The sequence below is a fragment of the Mangifera indica genome, chromosome 4, assembly GCF_011075055.1.
Source record: "Mangifera indica cultivar Alphonso chromosome 4, CATAS_Mindica_2.1, whole genome shotgun sequence".
In the NCBI taxonomy this organism is placed as follows: Eukaryota; Viridiplantae; Streptophyta; class Magnoliopsida; order Sapindales; family Anacardiaceae; genus Mangifera; species Mangifera indica.
Window position 1 is genome coordinate 3,061,203 of NC_058140.1, and position 18,355 is coordinate 3,079,557.

At 33.6% G+C, this 18,355-nt stretch overlaps 2 protein-coding genes across 2 annotated transcripts; both read left to right on the top strand.

Moving 5' to 3' along the window:
* The first annotated feature begins 464 nt into the window (after positions 1 to 464).
* LOC123214551 (microtubule-associated protein 70-2-like) lies at positions 465 to 5,460 on the top strand. Its single transcript, XM_044634383.1, has 11 exons — positions 465 to 974; positions 1,113 to 1,198; positions 2,082 to 2,147; positions 2,235 to 2,405; positions 2,499 to 2,669; positions 2,784 to 2,939; positions 3,031 to 3,177; positions 3,307 to 3,378; positions 3,474 to 3,992; positions 4,070 to 4,257; positions 4,879 to 5,460. Exons 1-11 carry the CDS (start codon positions 728 to 730, stop codon positions 4,916 to 4,918), a joined length of 1,863 nt encoding a protein of 620 aa, XP_044490318.1. The 5' UTR covers positions 465 to 727; the 3' UTR covers positions 4,919 to 5,460.
* A 4,026-nt stretch (positions 5,461 to 9,486) lies between these two features.
* Positions 9,487 to 17,391, top strand: LOC123213972 (phragmoplastin DRP1C). The gene is made up of 16 exons (XM_044633631.1): positions 9,487 to 9,792; positions 9,893 to 9,956; positions 10,408 to 10,512; positions 11,274 to 11,375; positions 12,567 to 12,617; positions 12,740 to 12,801; positions 13,149 to 13,239; positions 13,361 to 13,425; positions 13,521 to 13,715; positions 13,810 to 13,929; positions 14,030 to 14,100; positions 14,817 to 15,042; positions 15,491 to 15,541; positions 15,833 to 16,088; positions 16,503 to 16,642; positions 17,071 to 17,391. Exons 1-16 carry the CDS (start codon positions 9,661 to 9,663, stop codon positions 17,194 to 17,196), a joined length of 1,857 nt encoding a protein of 618 aa, XP_044489566.1. The 5' UTR covers positions 9,487 to 9,660; the 3' UTR covers positions 17,197 to 17,391.
* Positions 17,392 to 18,355: the final 964 nt, after the last annotated feature.

An 18,355-nucleotide genomic window follows, 5' to 3' on the forward strand; every position in this document is an offset into this window, starting at 1 on the left:
AACAAGTTGTGAAAGAGTCACTGATAAATTCATCTTCTTCAGTAACTTTTTATCTTTTTCAAATTTTTCTCAACAATTTTTCTTCTTTATCTGTAGCAACATTTTTTTTCCTTTTTAGTGCTTTTAGAAAACTTCTTTGACAACCTCATTGCCAACTCAAGTAAGTTTTAATTTGAGTTTAAATTGAAAATTTTATATTCAAATTAAACTTAATTGAAACTTTTTAGATTCAAGTTAAACTTGATCCGGTCTCTATTTGGACTTGGTTTGAATCTACCCTTAGTTTGACATTATTTCCTTAGCATGATTCAACCATTTGATGGGGAGTTTGTTATAATTTCAAAATTCAGGGCGTCCGCGTAACATTATTAAACATAAAGGGGTAAACAAATCACTCTCAAAACACACTGTCGCTGTATACTTCATTGTCCTCAAACAAAGGGAGAGAAAAAGGTGAAAACAAAAAACTCAAGCAGATTTAAATCACAATGTAGAGAGAGAAAAATCAAATAAATTCAAAACGAAACCAGCAAACACTCACTCTCTCTCTCTCTTTCTCTTTCTTTCTTTGCATTTTTAGCTCAATCTTCACTTCACTCCGGCTGAGATTTTCTCAGTTCCGATCGCTAGCATTTGGATCTAACGGCGCCGTTTTGGATCTTGAAGCACTTGGATGTGTGTCAGTGGTAGGTTTTTGGTCAGGTAGTTGATCAGATCGGTGGACATAATGGCGGAGGTTTCCGGTGACGGAGTTGCTTTGGCGGCGCCGGAGGTTAACGGAGGCGCTTCTGTCACGGCGAATCCGTCGGCGTCGTTGACGGTGTCGGCGTCTTTGAAGGAAGGAGGTAAGAGCTCGTCAAGGAGGCGAGCGTCGGTGAGGCCGAGCTTTGATGCTGATAATGAGTTTATTACGTTACTGCACGGGTCGGATCCGGTCAAGGTGGAGTTGAATCGGTTGGAGAATGAAGTCAGAGGTGTGTAATGTGGCTCGATCTGGTCTTTCTTGACTTGAGTCGTGTTGTTTTTGGCTGCGTTGTGTGGTGCTTATTTATTTCGTTATTTATCTTGTTTTAATTATTTTTAATTTTTTTTCCTTTTCTGGGTGTTTGTAGATAAGGACAGAGAATTAGGGGAGGCGCAAGCGGAGATCAAGGCTTTGAGATTGTCTGAACGGTCAAGAGAGAAGGCTGTTGAAGAGGTCAATTTATCTTTTACTTACTATTTTTCCTCTATAAAAGTATAAAACTACTGGGTTTATTTAAATTAGTGATTTTCAATTTCGGCAGTTTTAGCTTCATTTAAAGTGATATTCTCTATGATATCTTAGTGGGCTTAGTGGAAATTTTATTACTTCTTTACCTAACATTTTCTGCTTCTATAGTCCCGTCTATTGTTATGCACTGCTAATGTAAGGTATAGATCCTGGGAATTGTAGGAGAAATAAATCCATTTACTTGTTATGCCTGCCCCACACAGAACATGCGCTTTGTCCAAATTGATGGAGAAATATCTTCCTTTTGTCCTCTGAGAAGTCATTATCTTTAATTTACTCGATTGGGTGAATTCCTCATCATTAGTATCTTTGTATAATCTTAGTACTTTTACCATGTTATTAATGTTCTGTCTAGGTTTTGATTTGAAGTTTACACTCTAGATGGGTATCTTATTCTAACTTATGGCATCTATATTAGCTGTCACATTTTCATTTGTAATACAAGTTTTTCGGCTGTTCAACATCTAATAATGAGAGCTTAAATACTACAATCCCTGTATTGATGTTATAATGACTGTGCTACTGACATACTGAGGTATCAAGCTTTACAATTTCTGAATTGTATACTGCTTTCATTGTGTACAATAGATGTTAATGGGTTGCATCTACCTGTGAAGCTGTTGAAAGATTTTGTTTTATCATTGTTTGGCATCAAATTGTTTTCAAATTTTGATATGCATCGTGGATTTGATTAGGGTTTTTTTAAATAAAATTCTTTTGCCTTTTTGGTTTTGATACTGTTTTACTGCTAGTACATGGTTCAGATTGGTGCTGACCTTGTTTTTGTGTATTCCTTTTTTATCCATAGCTTACTGATGAACTCTCAAAGGTGGAGGAGAAGCTCAAGTTAGCAGAATCTCTAATTGAAAGCAAAGTATCTTTTTAAATCTTGTCAACTCCTGCTTTGATGTTATCTTTGGTAGCACAAATCTGTACTTATTTAACCAAATATGTTTTGCAGAATCTTGAAATCAAGAAAATTAATGATGAGAAGAAAGCCTCCATGGCAGCTCAATTTGCTGCTGAAGCCACACTTCGAAGAGTTCATGCTGCTCAGAAGGACGATGATATGCCTCCAATTGAAGCTATTCTTGCTCCCCTTGAGGCTGAGCTTAAGCTTGCTAGGCAAGAGGTACTTATGCCTTCATACATGGTGGTCCATCTTAGGGATTTGATCAGTAATGCAATCCACACGTTTAGTTAATAAATTCTGGGATCCTTACAGATTGCAAAGCTTCAAGATGATAACAAAGCTCTAGATCGTCTAACCAAGTCCAAAGAAGCAGCTTTACTTGAAGCTGAGAGGACTGTTCAGGTTGCCTTGGCTAAGGCGTCTATGGTAGATGATCTCCAAAACAAAAACCAAGAGTTAATGAAACAGATAGAGATTTGCCAGGTACTGCAATCCTGCATTTTTTTTTTCCTGTCAGAACTTTGGAATTTTTCTTTTATTCCGGACTTATGTATAAAGCTCAGGTGTAGTTATTGGTTTGTTGGTTGTGCATATTAGGAAGAAAACAAAATTTTGGATAAGATGCATCGACAAAAGGTTGCAGAGGTTGAAAAGCTTACCCAGACTGTTCGTGAGCTTGAAGAGGCTGTTCTTGCTGGTGGTGCAGCTGCTAATGCTGTGAGGGATTACCAGAGGAAAGTTCAGGAGATGAATGTAATTTGCCAAATTAGATTTTTTTTTTTTTTTAACTTTTCATGTTATAGAGACAATCCTCAAAGTAGCTATGTCTTTCATTTGTTTTTAGGAGGAAAGGAAAACTCTTGACAGGGAGCTGGCCCGTGCAAAGGTAACTGCAAACAGGGTGGCCACAGTTGTAGCCAATGAATGGAAAGATGCTAACGACAAAGTGATGCCTGTGAAACAGTGGCTTGAGGAACGGAGATTCTTGCAGGTTATTGATGTTTATTGGCCTCTTTATCTTTCTTTGTTTGAGCTCTTGCTAGCAGTTTCTTTGTTCGAATGAAATTGTTGTCATTTGCCTTTTGTATGTGCTGCTCATTACAATTCTTTGTCGTTACAGGGAGAAATGCAGCAACTTCGTGACAAGCTTGCTATAACCGAGCGAACTGCCAAGTCTGAAGCACAGTTGAAAGTAATAATCTAATGTGCAGTCTATGTATAATGATTTGTGGCAGTACTTCTGTTTTCTGATTTTGAAATGAACGCATTTTTTGTTGCATTTTCTAGGAAAAGTATCATCTGCGGCTCAAAGTGCTAGAGGACAGTTTGAGAGGATCTTCAAATGGTACTGGTCGCAGTACACCGGAGGGTAGAAGTGTCAGCAATGGGCCTTCTCGTCGTCAGTCACTGGGTGGAGCTGATAACATCTCTAAGCTAACCTCCAATGGCTTTTTGTCGAAAAGAACACCATCTCAGTTGAGATCACTGTCTTCTAGTAGTAGTTCAATGCTGAAGCATGCTAAAGGAACATCAAGATCATTTGATGGAGGCACAAGATCATTAGACAGGAGTAAATTGCTTTTAAATGGACCATTCAATCAGTCTTGTGATGCAACCAAGGACGATGAAACACCTAATACTTGGAAAGGAAATCTCGATGACAAGTCCAATGAATTCCAATCAGCTGATACTGAGGATAGCGTTCCTGGAGTATTGTATGACTTGCTGCAGAAAGAAGTCATATCTTTGAGGAAAACTGGTCATGAGAAAGATCAAAGCCTCAAAGATAAGGATGATGCTATTGAGGTTGGTATTCACTGTTTTATGAATTTTTAAATTCCTACTTATGATTAATAATATCTTGCTGCAACTGCTATTTACAGATGTTAGCAAAGAAAGTAGAGACATTAACTAAGGCAATGGAGGTTGAGGCAAAGAAGATGAGAAGGGAAGTAGCTGCAATGGAGAAGGAGGTAGCTGCGATGCGTGTGGAGAAAGAACATGAAAATAGGGCCAAGCGGTTTGGTAATACCAAAGGTCCTGTTAGCAGTGCTCAGCTGCTTCCTGGAAGGTACTTGTAACCTTTTTTTTTTTAAATCCTCTCAGCTCATGCAGTCTAATAGTTGAATTTATCTGAACTTGTTTTATAACGTTTTATGCTTGTACTTTTCTAAAGCATCCTTTTTTAAAAAGTCAACCTGATTAGTGATTACCTTGACAATGACATGAATTATTGACTAGCACATGATCCTGAAACTGGCCTAGAGTTGACTTACCTAAAAGTTTCGTGGTACCTTGTTCACAATTTAAATCTAATCTGAGATCTAGTAGGAGGATGGTGGGATCTAGATGAAGGGAATTACATAGTTGTATCTATAATTGGAATTTTTTTAATCAACAATGCAGACAAAATAATGTTGTCTCTTATTATATTTCTATAACTATATAAAATTGGATAAGATCTAACTGTGTGACTATTTGGCGTTCCTGTAGTTTAAGCTACATTTTCTATGCTAATCTTTTATCATATGCTAAGTCATTGATTAAAAATCGCCCTGGATATAGAACAAGTCCAACAAGCTCATTTATACTTCCTAAAAGGAATTTATTAATTTATTTTAGAAATTCTGCATAATGCTCATCTTACCCTTCCCAGTTATATGCTAATTAACTAGTCCTCATATATTTGCAGAAGTGTATCAAGAAGTGGGTTGACACGGAGTACACAATGACGAAAAGTGGCAGGGGCATCAGCAGTACGGAGTAAATCTGCATAGGCCTTGTTTGTTTTGCCCCTTTCTTATTTTTTATTTTCTGTTTCTCCCTTGGTGATTGATTATAAGATTGTAACTTGCATGCCGAAGACCCTGTCTATGTTTGTTCAGTGGAAACTTTCTGAGAAAAGAGAGAGATTAGAACAAAATCAGAGGAAGAAATCATCGGTGTGCAACTGACATAGAAAACTCTTAAATTCCTCTGCCTAGAAAGAAAAGAAAACAAAGGAAGTAAATTGACCTTGGGCTAACCTTTTTGTCAGGTATTTCTACTTATATAATTTGATTGGGCAGTGGTTGTGTGGTTATTGTATAGGTACCTTATTGGATTTTTTTTCCCTTTTGCTGGTTCCTATTTAAATTTGTAATCTGCAGCAGCTAGTGCCATTGTTGGTTGTTAATATTCTTGTAATCAGATCAAAGAATCAGATCTTACTATGTTTGTGTTGTTCATTTGGCGGTTCTATATTAATGATGCCAGAATATGGACAATTCTGTGATTTTCTTTTTCGACCAAAGTCTCAGCTGCATCAGCAGCCAGTTCTGGTAAACTTATTGCCTCTTACTGAGTTCATATTTTTTGAGGCTGTGTATACTCTTTATATTGGAGTGTCACTGGTGTGGTGGGATTTATTCTATGATTGGATATCGATCTTGGTTTGACTTTGTTCTCGTGATCTGTTAGTGGGAACTGCACGGTAATGTCTATGATCTAGTGTTGCCCAAATTATGTGATGGTAATGTTATTGGGGTAGCTTGACATTCAAAGAAGCAAATATTTACATTCCATCTAAGCACCTCCAATTTAGCGGATATTAATTAAAGTAAGCACAAAATTTTATGTTAGAACCTTTTTAGGCAAATTTTTAATAAATTTGTTTTTTTTTAACAAATTCAATATTTATTTTAATAACGCTTCTTTCTAATAATTATCTTGTGTTTTTTCTTTATAAATGTTTTCGTTGATAGCATATTTTAGTATCATCACATTGATTATAAGTTTGGTAATTTATGAATCAAAATATTTATAAATTTGTTTGAAAACAAGTTGATTTTTAGTTTGATAATTGATATATCTAAATTGGAATGAAAAACATAACAAATATAAGTGTAATATTCAACAACCACCCAAGGTTTATTGACAATATTGTATCATGGTATATTTTATGTTGATATAAATCTAATTTTTTATCCGTTAATTATTGAAAATCTAAATATTTATTTATTTGTTAAATTTTATTGTTACTGTAAGTGATAAAATTATCATTTAAAATTTTTATTTAAACTCATATTATTAAATTAACTTAAAATTTTAAAATGTTTATTTTTATGTCATAATCTCATATTTTTAGGTTTAAAAATAATTCCCCCTCCCCCTCCCCTTTTCTCTCCCATTCATATTCTCTCTCTCCTAGCCACTCTCTCTCCCTTCTTTGACTGTCTTCATTGGAGATAAAAACAAACTGTGTCGTCTTAGTCTCAGATGAAGATCGTTTGTCTTTGTCTGAGATGAAGTGTGTCAGAAAGGGGAAGAAGAGTAGCCGGGACAGAGAGAATCAATGGATGGTTGTTGGATATCAAATCTAAAAACTGAGAAAGAGAGAAGGGATGAAACAAAAATGTTTTAGAAAGTGGGGGAGGCAGGGTTGGCATAATGACAAAAAAGATGAGAATTTAAAACTCTAGAATTGAGGGAAAAAAGTTAATTTTTAAACCTAAAAAATATGAAATTAGAGAGTAAAAATAAACATTTTAAAAATTTTAGAGTAACTCTAAAATATGAGTTTAAATAACAATTTATAAATAACTATTTTATTTTTAATAATAACAATGAAATTTAACAAATAAATAGGTATTTAAGTTTTTTCTTTTTTAATAATTAATCAATAAAAAATTAAATTTACATAACCCTTAAAGTGGAAAACAGTCTTTTAACCTATATTTTAATCTATATTTAAATTTTTCTTACAAAATTTATTAGGCCAAAGGACTATTGCCCACCCAAGGTATGCTGCATTCCCAGTTTCACCCCTTTAACTTTGATAATCTTAAATATCCACCTATAAACAATTAAAATTAATAGAACTCTAACTCCTTAAAATTTTATCTCTTTTTACCCCCCTAAACTTTAAAAACTAAAAGTTTTCCCCTATTTAAGTTTTAAAAAATGATAGTTTCAACCTAGGGTTTCGTTTTAAAATCTCCGGCTCCATTGCCAGTAGCCTCTCCCTCCCGAAGCATTCTCTCTTTTCGGTGGTCTCTCTCCTCTCATTTAGACGTCCAATTGGCGTCGGAGAAGCAGTGGAAGATGAAGAATTTCATTGGGGAAGACAAAGTTCTTCATCCTCCCAAATGAGTCGTCTTCGTCTTCCCCGAGAAGCTCTTCGTCTTCCACTGTTTCTTCGACGTTGATCGAACATCCAAATGGGAGGAGAGAGATCGTCGGAGGGAGATGATGTTTCAGGAGGGAGAGGCCGCCGACAATAGAGTCGGATATTTCAAAACGAAACCTAAGGTAAAATGTTATTTTTTAAAATTAGGCTGGGGGAAACTTTTAGTTTTTAAAGTTTAGGGAGATAAAAAGAGATTATATTTTAGTTATTTTTAATATTATAGAAAAAATAACGATTTTATTCTTACTACCGTTAATTTTAATTGCTCATGAATGAGTGTTTGAGATTATCAAAATTAGAGGAGGAAAACTTGCGATTGTAGCATATTTTAGGTGGGAAATAGTCCTTTGGCTAATTTATTAGGTTATTCTTCATCATTGTCTATTACTGTCCGTATACAACTAGGTCTATCAATAAAATATAATAATATTTAGATATATGTCAAAAATATGAGTTGGCCTTAAACCCTTGGGTTGGAAGTACTGTTTACATTAACTGAGAACCTTGGCCGAGAAAATACGTTAATAGTGTAAAAATTTACGAGAATAAGGGGTTTGGGTTAAAAAAAAAAAGATAAAACTTAAGAAGGGGGTTTAAGGTTTATTTGCCCGAATTGGGGTTGGCATAGAAAATTATACAAACTCCTTATTCACATACTTTTCCCCAACTTGAGAAATTCACAAATTTATGTATCTTTAAATCGTACAAAAAAAATTTACCAATGTAAAATAACACATATTATATTATTTAGATATCTTTAAATATTAAAATGACGTGTATAATTAATAATTTATCAAAACAATACATAATCATCCCAGTTTGGAATGATCGAATTTAAAATTAAGATAAATGATGTCTATATTAACTGTTAATCGAAATAATAAGAAATCATTTTAATTTAAAATTATCGAATTTGAAACAACGTTTGAAGTTAATATCTAATTATAATAATTTTTTTATTAATTTTATATTTAACATATGAGATATTCTAAACGAGAGTTAGAGATTCTTAAAGTTTAGGGGGGTGTTTGGTTTAAAATATATTTTATTATCAAAATAAAAAAATTACCTTAAGGATTATTAGATATAAATTATTACAATATTTTATAAAATTTCATAAAAATTAGTTGGAATAAATAATTGTTGTGTTTTGTTAAAGGTGATAAAAGAATTATAATATATTATTTTACTTAAATATCTTTAGGTTTAATTATTCTAAAATAATTTTTATATTAATTAAAAATGAGATTATTTTTGTCTTAAAAAAATAATAAATGACGATATAATTATAATAAAATTAAAATTACTTTAGTAATATTTTAATACCTAAAGTGAAAATAGTAATCAAATTAATTTTTATATTACCTGCTACATCTTCATTGGTAATAGAAGATTATTAGAGTAATAAAAAATAAATTATTGGAGTAATTTTTATAAGTTTTTAAGCAAATTCCCCATTAGGGTTTTGATTTTGTAATTTTGTAAGAAGTAATATTATATGTAAAATAAATTATTCAAACTTTTGTGCATGATATGAGGTGATAGTAATTGATTAGGTTATTTTAAAGTGAGAGAAAAAGTAAATAATTATATCATCTAATCACAAACTGTTACTTTAGATTATACGAAAAAGTTTGTACAATTTGTCTGTACTTATTTTTTTTGTAAGTCAGTAATACAAACGTGGGATATCACAATAAATAGATACTTAATTATATGATAATAATTCAGTTTGTTTGTAAGTAAGATCTAGATTAATTACAATATGAACAATACTGTATACATATACTTTTGATACATAATTTGTATACATAAATGGTATGTCATTATGTGATTAAGTGTAACTTTAGTTTTAATTTAAAATCATTCAATCACATGATGATATATCATTTGTGTATCGAAATTGTGTATTAAAATTATATAGACATAATTTAATTGTTACGATATTAATATTTTAAAATAATATATTTAACCAATACCATACCTTGTCATTGATAATTTTATAAAATTATTCGATTAAGAGGAAAACAAAAATTAATTAAAAATAAAAATGGATTATAAATTTTTGTTTTATTATTTTAATTAGTAATAAAAATAATGCCACAGCTTCCAACAGGGCTTGAAAAATACAAAAGAAAGAAAATACTTTTCCAACATACAAGGTGCGACAAAGCAACCGTTTCTTCATATTCCCTTTCCTTTCTCTTACCAACCCAAATCGATCTCTTTGTTTTGATCCCAGATAGTATCTTCTCTGATCTGATTCATCATCACTTCACATTCCCATCTCTCTTCTTGATCCCTTAAATGGCAACGCTGCAGAGCCTGATTGGCCTCATCAATAAAATTCAACGGGCCTGCACTGTTCTGGGCGATTATGGCGGCGAAGGCATGTCCCTCTGGGAAGCTCTCCCTTCTGTGGCTGTTGTCGGTGGCCAGGTTCTGATCTTTCTTTTGCTTAAAGTTTTGATTTTTATGCTGTGTAAAGTTTTGATTTTGATACTTTCACTCATCTGGGTTTTTGTTTTTTTGGTTTTAGAGTTCTGGGAAATCTTCCGTTTTGGAAAGCGTTGTTGGGAGGGATTTTTTGCCTCGTGGATCTGGTAATGATGCTGCTTTTTGTGTTGTTTACAATTTGTTTGGTTGTGGGGAAATTTAGAGAACTTGAGTCGTGGGATCTTGTCATTTATTGGATTTTTTTGTTGTTGGTAATTTAGTCATTTGTCATTTATTGGATTGATGGCGAAGGAGATTGGAAGTTTCATCTTAAGTAAGCTTAGCTTATTTATTTGATGAATAATAATTCGGTTAAACCGTGGGTTCATTTATGGGTCCCAAATCTTGTGCATAATGTAATTGCAATTTATTTACAATTTTTTTCTTCTACATTTATTAAGCAGCTAAGCTTGGCTTTTGACTAATGACTTGAGTTGGGACTCTCAAGTGATTATGACCCATTCCTAACATCTGATAAAAAGTTGACATGAAATATGGTAGTGATGCATTACTCTTGTTTATTGTTTCTTCTAATTGTTATCTTTATTTGATTAAAAGGTATTGTCACAAGGAGGCCATTAGTGTTGCAACTTCATAAGACAGAAGGGGGAGCTGACTATGCTGAGTTTCTTCATATACCAAAGAAGAGGTTTACTGATTTTGGTATGTTAGTTTTCTGGAATCTGGGATTTTTTTGGAGGGAAAATACACGCATCATACATGTGCTGCCATGATATAGAACCATATATTCATGCCGATTTCTATTTCAATTTTGATTCAGAATCTGGTTATCAAAATTTTCTTTTTTTTAGTTGCCAAAATATTTTCATTTGTCTGTTTTATTTCGGGTTTTTCTTTTGCATATACGAAACAAGAAGTTTACTTCTATTGCAAAAGCATACATTTTTGACCATCATATATTGTCGAGAATAAGGAAACTCACCATAACATTTATCTCAATTGTGTTCTCTAATCCTATAGTTATTGTGCATCTGCCATGGCAACAAAAAGCATTATGGGTTTGGTTTGAATCTGTTTTTCATTGAAAGTAAGGTTTTGATGACTCTTGTGTTAAAATGAAAAACTTATTTCTTTATGTGTGCTATAACAAATCATTAAAACATTAAACTGCACAACTTTGAATTGGTTGAGATTTTTTATTGAGTTTTCTGTTTTTAACCATTTTTTGTGCAATGGAAACTATCAATTGCTTTAGTTTCGTGATATGAGAGGTTTTATTGTAGTCACCAAAATCTAGTACGTACGAGTAGCTCAGTAAATTTATGATCATTGGAATTTTGTAGTTTTTTTCTTTGTTATGTTCTTTTCTATTGATATACATGGGATAATCATATCTCTACTTTTCACAACAAAGAACCTTTTTTTTTAATTAAAATCAAAGGGGATTTCATTTTTTTATGCAGCTGCTGTGCGTAGGGAGATACAAGACGAAACAGATCGCATAACTGGAAAGACTAAGCAGATATCTAACATTCCGATTCATCTGAGCATATACTCTCCAAATGGTTTGTTATATCCTCTTAACAGCATGCTAAATGTAGTTTAGCTATTCCCGAAAAATGCTTAGGATAACTTATTCAGTTGACTTGTAACTTGAAAGTTTATTACTTCACTTGGAAGAATTATGTAATAGAATTTCGTGAGCTCTTGACTTTAGTCATATCTTTTGGACTATGGTTTCTTTTTGGTCCTAGGCTGACTAGTCAAGTATGCCATAACTATAATTATAATTTAGCAGTTTTTTATGGAAGGGAAAATGGGATTTTGCTGAACATTACTCTGGAATGCCATTTAAATTACTTGTTTGCATCGTTATGGCAGAATCCTTCTCCTTTGCGTTGAAGTTATAAACTAGATTTAAGCAACATGCAACCAAGGAATATAATCTTTAAGATGAACTTAGACTTGTTAGGTCTATTTAGCAAGGAAATTGAGTTATGGTGGTACCTAGTGCTGAAACAATAATATAAATCCCTTTTGCACGCATGTTGTATCCCAGACAACTGGGAATTACTAGATATTTTGAAAGTGATAGTTGCTGGGATATTAAGTAATATCATGAATCTGTTTTATTTATGGAATTAATGAGCGAACTTATGTGTACAACTTCTATGTAGAGTTGCTTCTAATTCTGAGAAGTTTGCATGCACTTGTACATCATGAAACTTCATGTGACTGCTGGACTGTATCACACAAAATTTTCTGCTTAAATTAAATAAACGATTGAATCTTCTTATGTGGATATGATATAAAGAATAATAAGGAAGCTAATAGCTAAGAGAGAAGTATTCACTTTGATGTCGAGGCCTAGTTGATTTACAAACCATCATGTATGTATTGATATCATCATCTTTTCTCCTGCATTCAGACTTCATATTGGTAACCTTGGCATAACTGGCTCTATGAATCAGTTTCTGAAAGCTTCACAAAGTTGAAACCTTTAGCCACTGAAGAAAAACTATTTACTTTATTTCACTTGAATCTTATGGTGGCTTGAAATGTATTTTTTATGATCACTGTGAAATTTCTTTCGTTAAGTTTGTCATGTTTATCCTTTGATTTTCACAGCGCTCAAAATTTCCTTTTAATGAGTTCTTTATTATTTTTTTTAACAGTTACTGAAACTTTGGGTTTTGGTTTTCTATCCTCTTGGCTTATATAGATGTATGACATAAGTTTGTGGTTTTCTTTGGCAGTTGTTAACCTAACCCTCATTGATCTTCCTGGGTTGACAAAGGTTGCTGTAGGTAATTTCTAAAACATTTTTTTCAAATTTGAAACATAAATTGATGAATTTTTTTATTTCTTTTGCGGGTTCAATTTACATATTTCTCAATTATTTAATCATTTAATTTTTTGGCTTTTTTAGAGGGGCAAGCTGATAGCATTGTTGAAGATATTGAAAACATGGTTCGCTCTTATGTTGAGAAGGTAAGAAAGAGACATATGTTTCATGAATTTATAAACTTGTGGAAAACACATATAACAGGCATGTATTCCGATAGGTTTTTTTCTGTGATAGAAAGGGCTTGCTTGAAAATTCCTTTTTACTATGGTTATCTATCTCATTTCTTTGGAGATTATTTTTATTATTTTTTCAAATGAGTTAGCATATTCAATTACATCACCACAGTGGCAATGGCTTAAACTGGATAGAATTCTTTGCTCAGTGTATTCCGTTGCCTTTCTTTATATTTATTTTCTGGTTTTGTAGCCTTACTGCATAATGTTGGCTAAATCTTCTGCTGATCAATATATTGTCACTTCGAATTTTGTAGCCTAACTGCATTATATTGGCCATCTCTCCTGCAAATCAAGATATTGCCACTTCAGATGCTATAAAGATTGCAAGAGAAGTTGATCCAACAGGTATTTCTTAATCACCTTTGTACGTTTGAGACTATAATACTTGGTCCAATCTGAAGCATTGCTTTGCAATAAGAGTGGCGTCAATCAAAGACATTTATTATTCCATTCTGTTTTTATTTAGGTGAAAGAACTTTTGGTGTGTTGACAAAACTTGATCTGATGGACAAGGGAACCAATGCTGTGGATGTATGGATTCAACATTCTTACTATATCGGTTTCTTTGACAATCTTTTTACTTGCATAAAATATAAACGTTAGTTGCTGTATGCAAATGTTTTAAGGTTCTTGAAGGGAGGTCATACAGGCTGCAGCATCCCTGGGTTGGAATTGTAAATCGTTCGCAAGCTGATATCAACAAGAATGTTGACATGATTGCTGCTCGCCGAAAGGAGCGTGAATATTTTGAAAGTAGCCCTGACTATGGACATTTGGCAAGTAAAATGGGATCTGAATATCTTGCAAAACTATTGTCACAGGTCTTTCTTCCTCCCCATTGTCTTCTAATTTTGGCCTTCTACAATTCTGTTATTCTGATGTTTAAGTTTCTTTAATTTCTCCTGTCTCTATCAGCATTTGGAAACTGTTATCAGGCAGCGCATACCCAGTATCATTGCGTTAATTAATAAGACCATCGATGAGATTAATGCAGAGCTGGACCGGATAGGCAGGCCTATTGGAGGTGATTCAGGGGTAATGATTGAGACTTATGAGGAATCAGTGTTCATAGGTATACAAGAAATCATTTAATGGTCCTAGTTATTTATTCAGTTAATCTTATCTATTTGTGCAGGCCCAACTGTATACGATCTTGGAAATGTGTCGTGCATTTGAGCGTGTATTCAAGGAACACCTCGATGGAGGGTAAAGGACAGCATTTTTTTGGCCTTTCTTTTCTGTTTCAGCATTAGATCATCCTATATGTATTTTTTATAATGGTTTGATTTTATTGATTGACATTGCATATGTAATATCATTTGAAAAAATCTTAGTAAATTTGTTTGTTTTGACCATTTGAGTTTGAAAATATAATGCCAAGTGGTGGATTTTTAGTTTTAAAACTCTAGAATGAAGCAGCAAGAAAGAATGTTAAACTGAGATTTGATGAGCATCTTAAAGGAAGACCCTTCCACTGCTGAGATTAACTGAATAAGATGTGTCTTGATCCATTTTGTCGCTTAACTCATGTATTAGTAGCTTTTCCGCTGCTGTAGTTTTCAAGTTTTGAAAATTCAACTTCCATTAAGTGATACAGTACTGCCTTTATGTTATTAAGGTATCTCACTTGGGTGTATAGTGTCTGATATACCTTCTAATATGGTTGGCCTCTCTTCCTAATTGCTTAAGCTTTTTGAGTTTACTTTGTAACATTGAATTAAAGCCAAGTTTGTTTCGGTTCTGTGTTTTACAAAAGAAAAATTGGACTTTATGAAGTACTGCCTTTCTAAAGTCCCAGTATTTGAAAATTGTCAAGGAAATTTTCTTGGACTGGCGGTTATATAGCATATGTTATATCTGATCTATATTATACATTATTATTTTATTTTATTTCCTGACAATGTCTCAACTTGCTATTGTAGGCGGCCTGGTGGAGATCGGATATATGGAGTTTTTGACCACCAACTGCCAGCTGCTTTGAAAAAGCTCCCTTTTGATCGGCATCTCTCTACAAGAAATGTCCAAAAAGTTGTTTCAGAGGCTGATGGTTACCAGCCACATCTAATTGCTCCTGAACAGGGTTACAGAAGACTCATTGATGGGTCTATCAGCTTTTTTAAAGGCCCAGCTGAAGCCTCTGTGGATGCAGTAATGTTCTTACTTTTTCTTTCTCGAGATACTCTTTTTGAATTAGTACTAGTGCATTTTCTTTGGTGGAAATCTATTAATATTAGATTATTTTATATTTCTTACAAATTTGCTTAGTTTCAACGCAATCGGCATTTTAATTTTTTCCCGTCTCCATTTCTAACTATTTGTAGATGCTTTTTTTAATTCCTTAAATGGTCTTTACACCCCTGCTGTACTGTGTATGTTGACTGAACTTTTGTTTTATGATTTTTTCTCTCTCTCTTCATTTCTTGGGTAATAAAGATTACCATTGAGAGGTTGGATTTGAGTGGAATAGTTTAATAATGTACAGTGCTAACTTTGTTCCTTTTTTTGCTTTAAACAAAATGCTTTTACTTAAAAGTGAAAGGTCCATTTTCCCACAGATTTTCCCTGATGAATATGCTTATGTTCTTGTCTCCTTTAGGTACACTTTGTATTGAAAGAACTCGTACGAAAGTCTATAGCCGAAACTGAGGTAAGCAAATTTTTGCAGGAGATAGTTTTGGCAGTAAATTCCTATAAAATTTATGTATGCAAGACAATTATCTGTATCAATTTAAATTAAGAGTCATGTAAATGGAATTCATTCCATTAAGTGAAAATCATTTTTCTGAACCGTTCTTGCCCTTTAGATGCTACTGATTTAATTATGTACTTGCATTTGTAATCTATCAATAATGCTAAATTCATATCCTAAGGTGAATTTTGAGATCAGCCAAATTTAGTAGATGTGGTTTAACTGAGATCTGCTTTACGCAAACTGCAGGAGTTAAAGCGGTTTCCAACTCTTCAATCTGACATAGCTGCTGCTGCAAATGATGCTTTGGAAAGATTCCGTGAAGAAGGCAGGAGAACTGTTTTAAGGCTGGTGGATATGGAATCTAGCTACCTGACAGTTGATTTTTTCCGAAAGCTTCATCTAGAACCAGAAAAGAGTCCTAATCAACAAGGCCCAAATGCACCAAATGGACCAAATGCTCCAAATCAAGATCGTTATTCTGACTATCATTTTAGGAAAATTGGTATACGTTGCTTTATCTACCTTCAATGTTTTATCTTGTTTCTTGCAAGCCAAGTTAATTATATTGGATCCCATTTTAGCAACTCAATGGCTTTGAATGAGTATAGGAAAGAGTATATAAAAAAGAATACAATTGCCAAATTGCTTAATACAACCATTTGAATGAAAAACATAATATGAGCCATCTCTATGATCTGTAAAGGCTTGGATGGCGAAAAAAACTCACCGGATATGAACTTCTTTCTCAGTCTGCTTTTCAGTGCTGGATGAATGAATATTCAGATTTAGGTTGCACAAAAATTTTTATTCGTTTTGCTTATGGTACTAATGTTCCCAAATGCTTTTTCTTTATTTGTATTAATTCTAAGTCTAAGAAATCATCTATCTTGACATATTCTTCTTTATTCTATCCTAGGATCAAATGTCAGTGCTTATATAGGCATGGTTTGTGATACACTGAGGAATTCAATTCCCAAAGCCGTGGTGTATTGCCAAGTCCTGTCAGCCAAGAGATCACTACTCAATAACTTCTACGCACAAGTCGGGAGGCAGGAGGTAAAGCCTTGTAGCTACACATTTTATTGAGCTTAAAAGGAGGCTTTTGATTTTATATTCATTTGGTAATAATAGCAGAGAAAAAATGAATAGCAATAAGTTTAAAAAATCTTCACCTCAATTGAGAACTAAGAACATTCCAAAACATCAAAGGTACTTAAAACTCATTGAAACACTGTTGAATTTCCCAAAGTTGAAGTGCAAATCAACCTTTGTTTGCCATGGAAATTTGAGAAGGGAAAAGTACTAACACTCTGTTTCTTCTTTTTTCATTGAATTATCCTGGCCGTAAAGTGGAAATTGACATGCGTTATGTTACAAGTTGATTAGTCCATAATTTGCAGGCTTGATTTCCCGTTGTTGATTGTACGTAGGTATAATTGTTCTTGGCAAAATTTTACAGCAGCATTGTCTTGGTTTCTATGCAGAAGGAGCGGCTTGGTGCAATGTTGGATGAAGATCCACAACTCATGGAGAGAAGAGCATCCTTAGCTAAAAGACTTGAGTTGTACAAGCAAGCCCGAGATGATATTGACTCGGTAGCATGGAAATGATCAATTTCCGGTTGCATGAGATTTCTTGCTATCACACCACACATTTTTTCCACATAAACATCACACACTAGATTTGTTCCATTAATGAACTAATTTTTACATTCTTTTTGTATTTGATAATGATTGAATTCGATTCATCTGTACCTATGAGATTGACATTAGTGTTCCATATAATTTTTCGGTGTGCTGTTACTTACATGAAATGTGATCAGGACATCTTGCAGTCCGTGTGTTTTGTTCATTAGTATGGTTCGAGTCGATTACCTTTCTTTTATGAAAAATGTGTTGACAAAGTGTCTCTACTACTATACAATCATTTCCGAATCATTGAAATTATCTTATGCTTTGTTCATTGTGGTTAATTGAATTGTTTCTAGATAGGTGATCAGATTTTCCTTCGAAAAGGGTTTTATTTAGTAGTGTTATATTGCCTGCAATTGAAAAAACAAAAAGAATAATGAGTCTTGGCTGCGTTAAGCTGAAAACATTGGATTGAAACTAGCCTTCTGTTGAAACTGGCCTTAATCTGAATCTGCTTTATTTCGGTATTCAAGGAAGCGAGCCTTACACAGCGCGCATATATAAGAGAGAACACAGAAGAAAAAGGGACAATAAAACTAGTGAAAGAATGATGAGTCATTTTTCATTGAATGAGAACGAGCTTGTGGCCATACAAAGCAAACTGGCAAGTGGGAAAAAAACCATCAAAAGAACCCACAACCTGATGCAGAGTGAACTAATTGAGCTACTGAATTCCGCTGCTGTCCTGGTATGAAATTCAGCTGAGATTTTGTTGTAATGTTTTGGTTGCAGTACGGTGTCGTAGTATTGTTTCGAGAAGAATTGTTGGTTATTTTTGTAATCTTAGCAATCAATTGGTGCGGTGTTGTTTTGATTAGGTGCGTATTATAAGTAAGAATGAGGAATGTATATCGGAGGAAGTTCTGGAATAAAAAACGTGTGACTCTTCTCTTTGAAAATTCTCTGTTCCCTTCTTCTTATGTGTGTTCATATTCTTTTGCTCTTAAGTATCTTGGAATAGCTTGCATCATTGGTGTCAGAGCACGATCTGGCAATGGCTGATGGAACACTTCTACAAGAAATGCGAAAGGAGCTTGCACAGATGGTTACGCATCTGGTATCAGAATCTGAGAAAAGG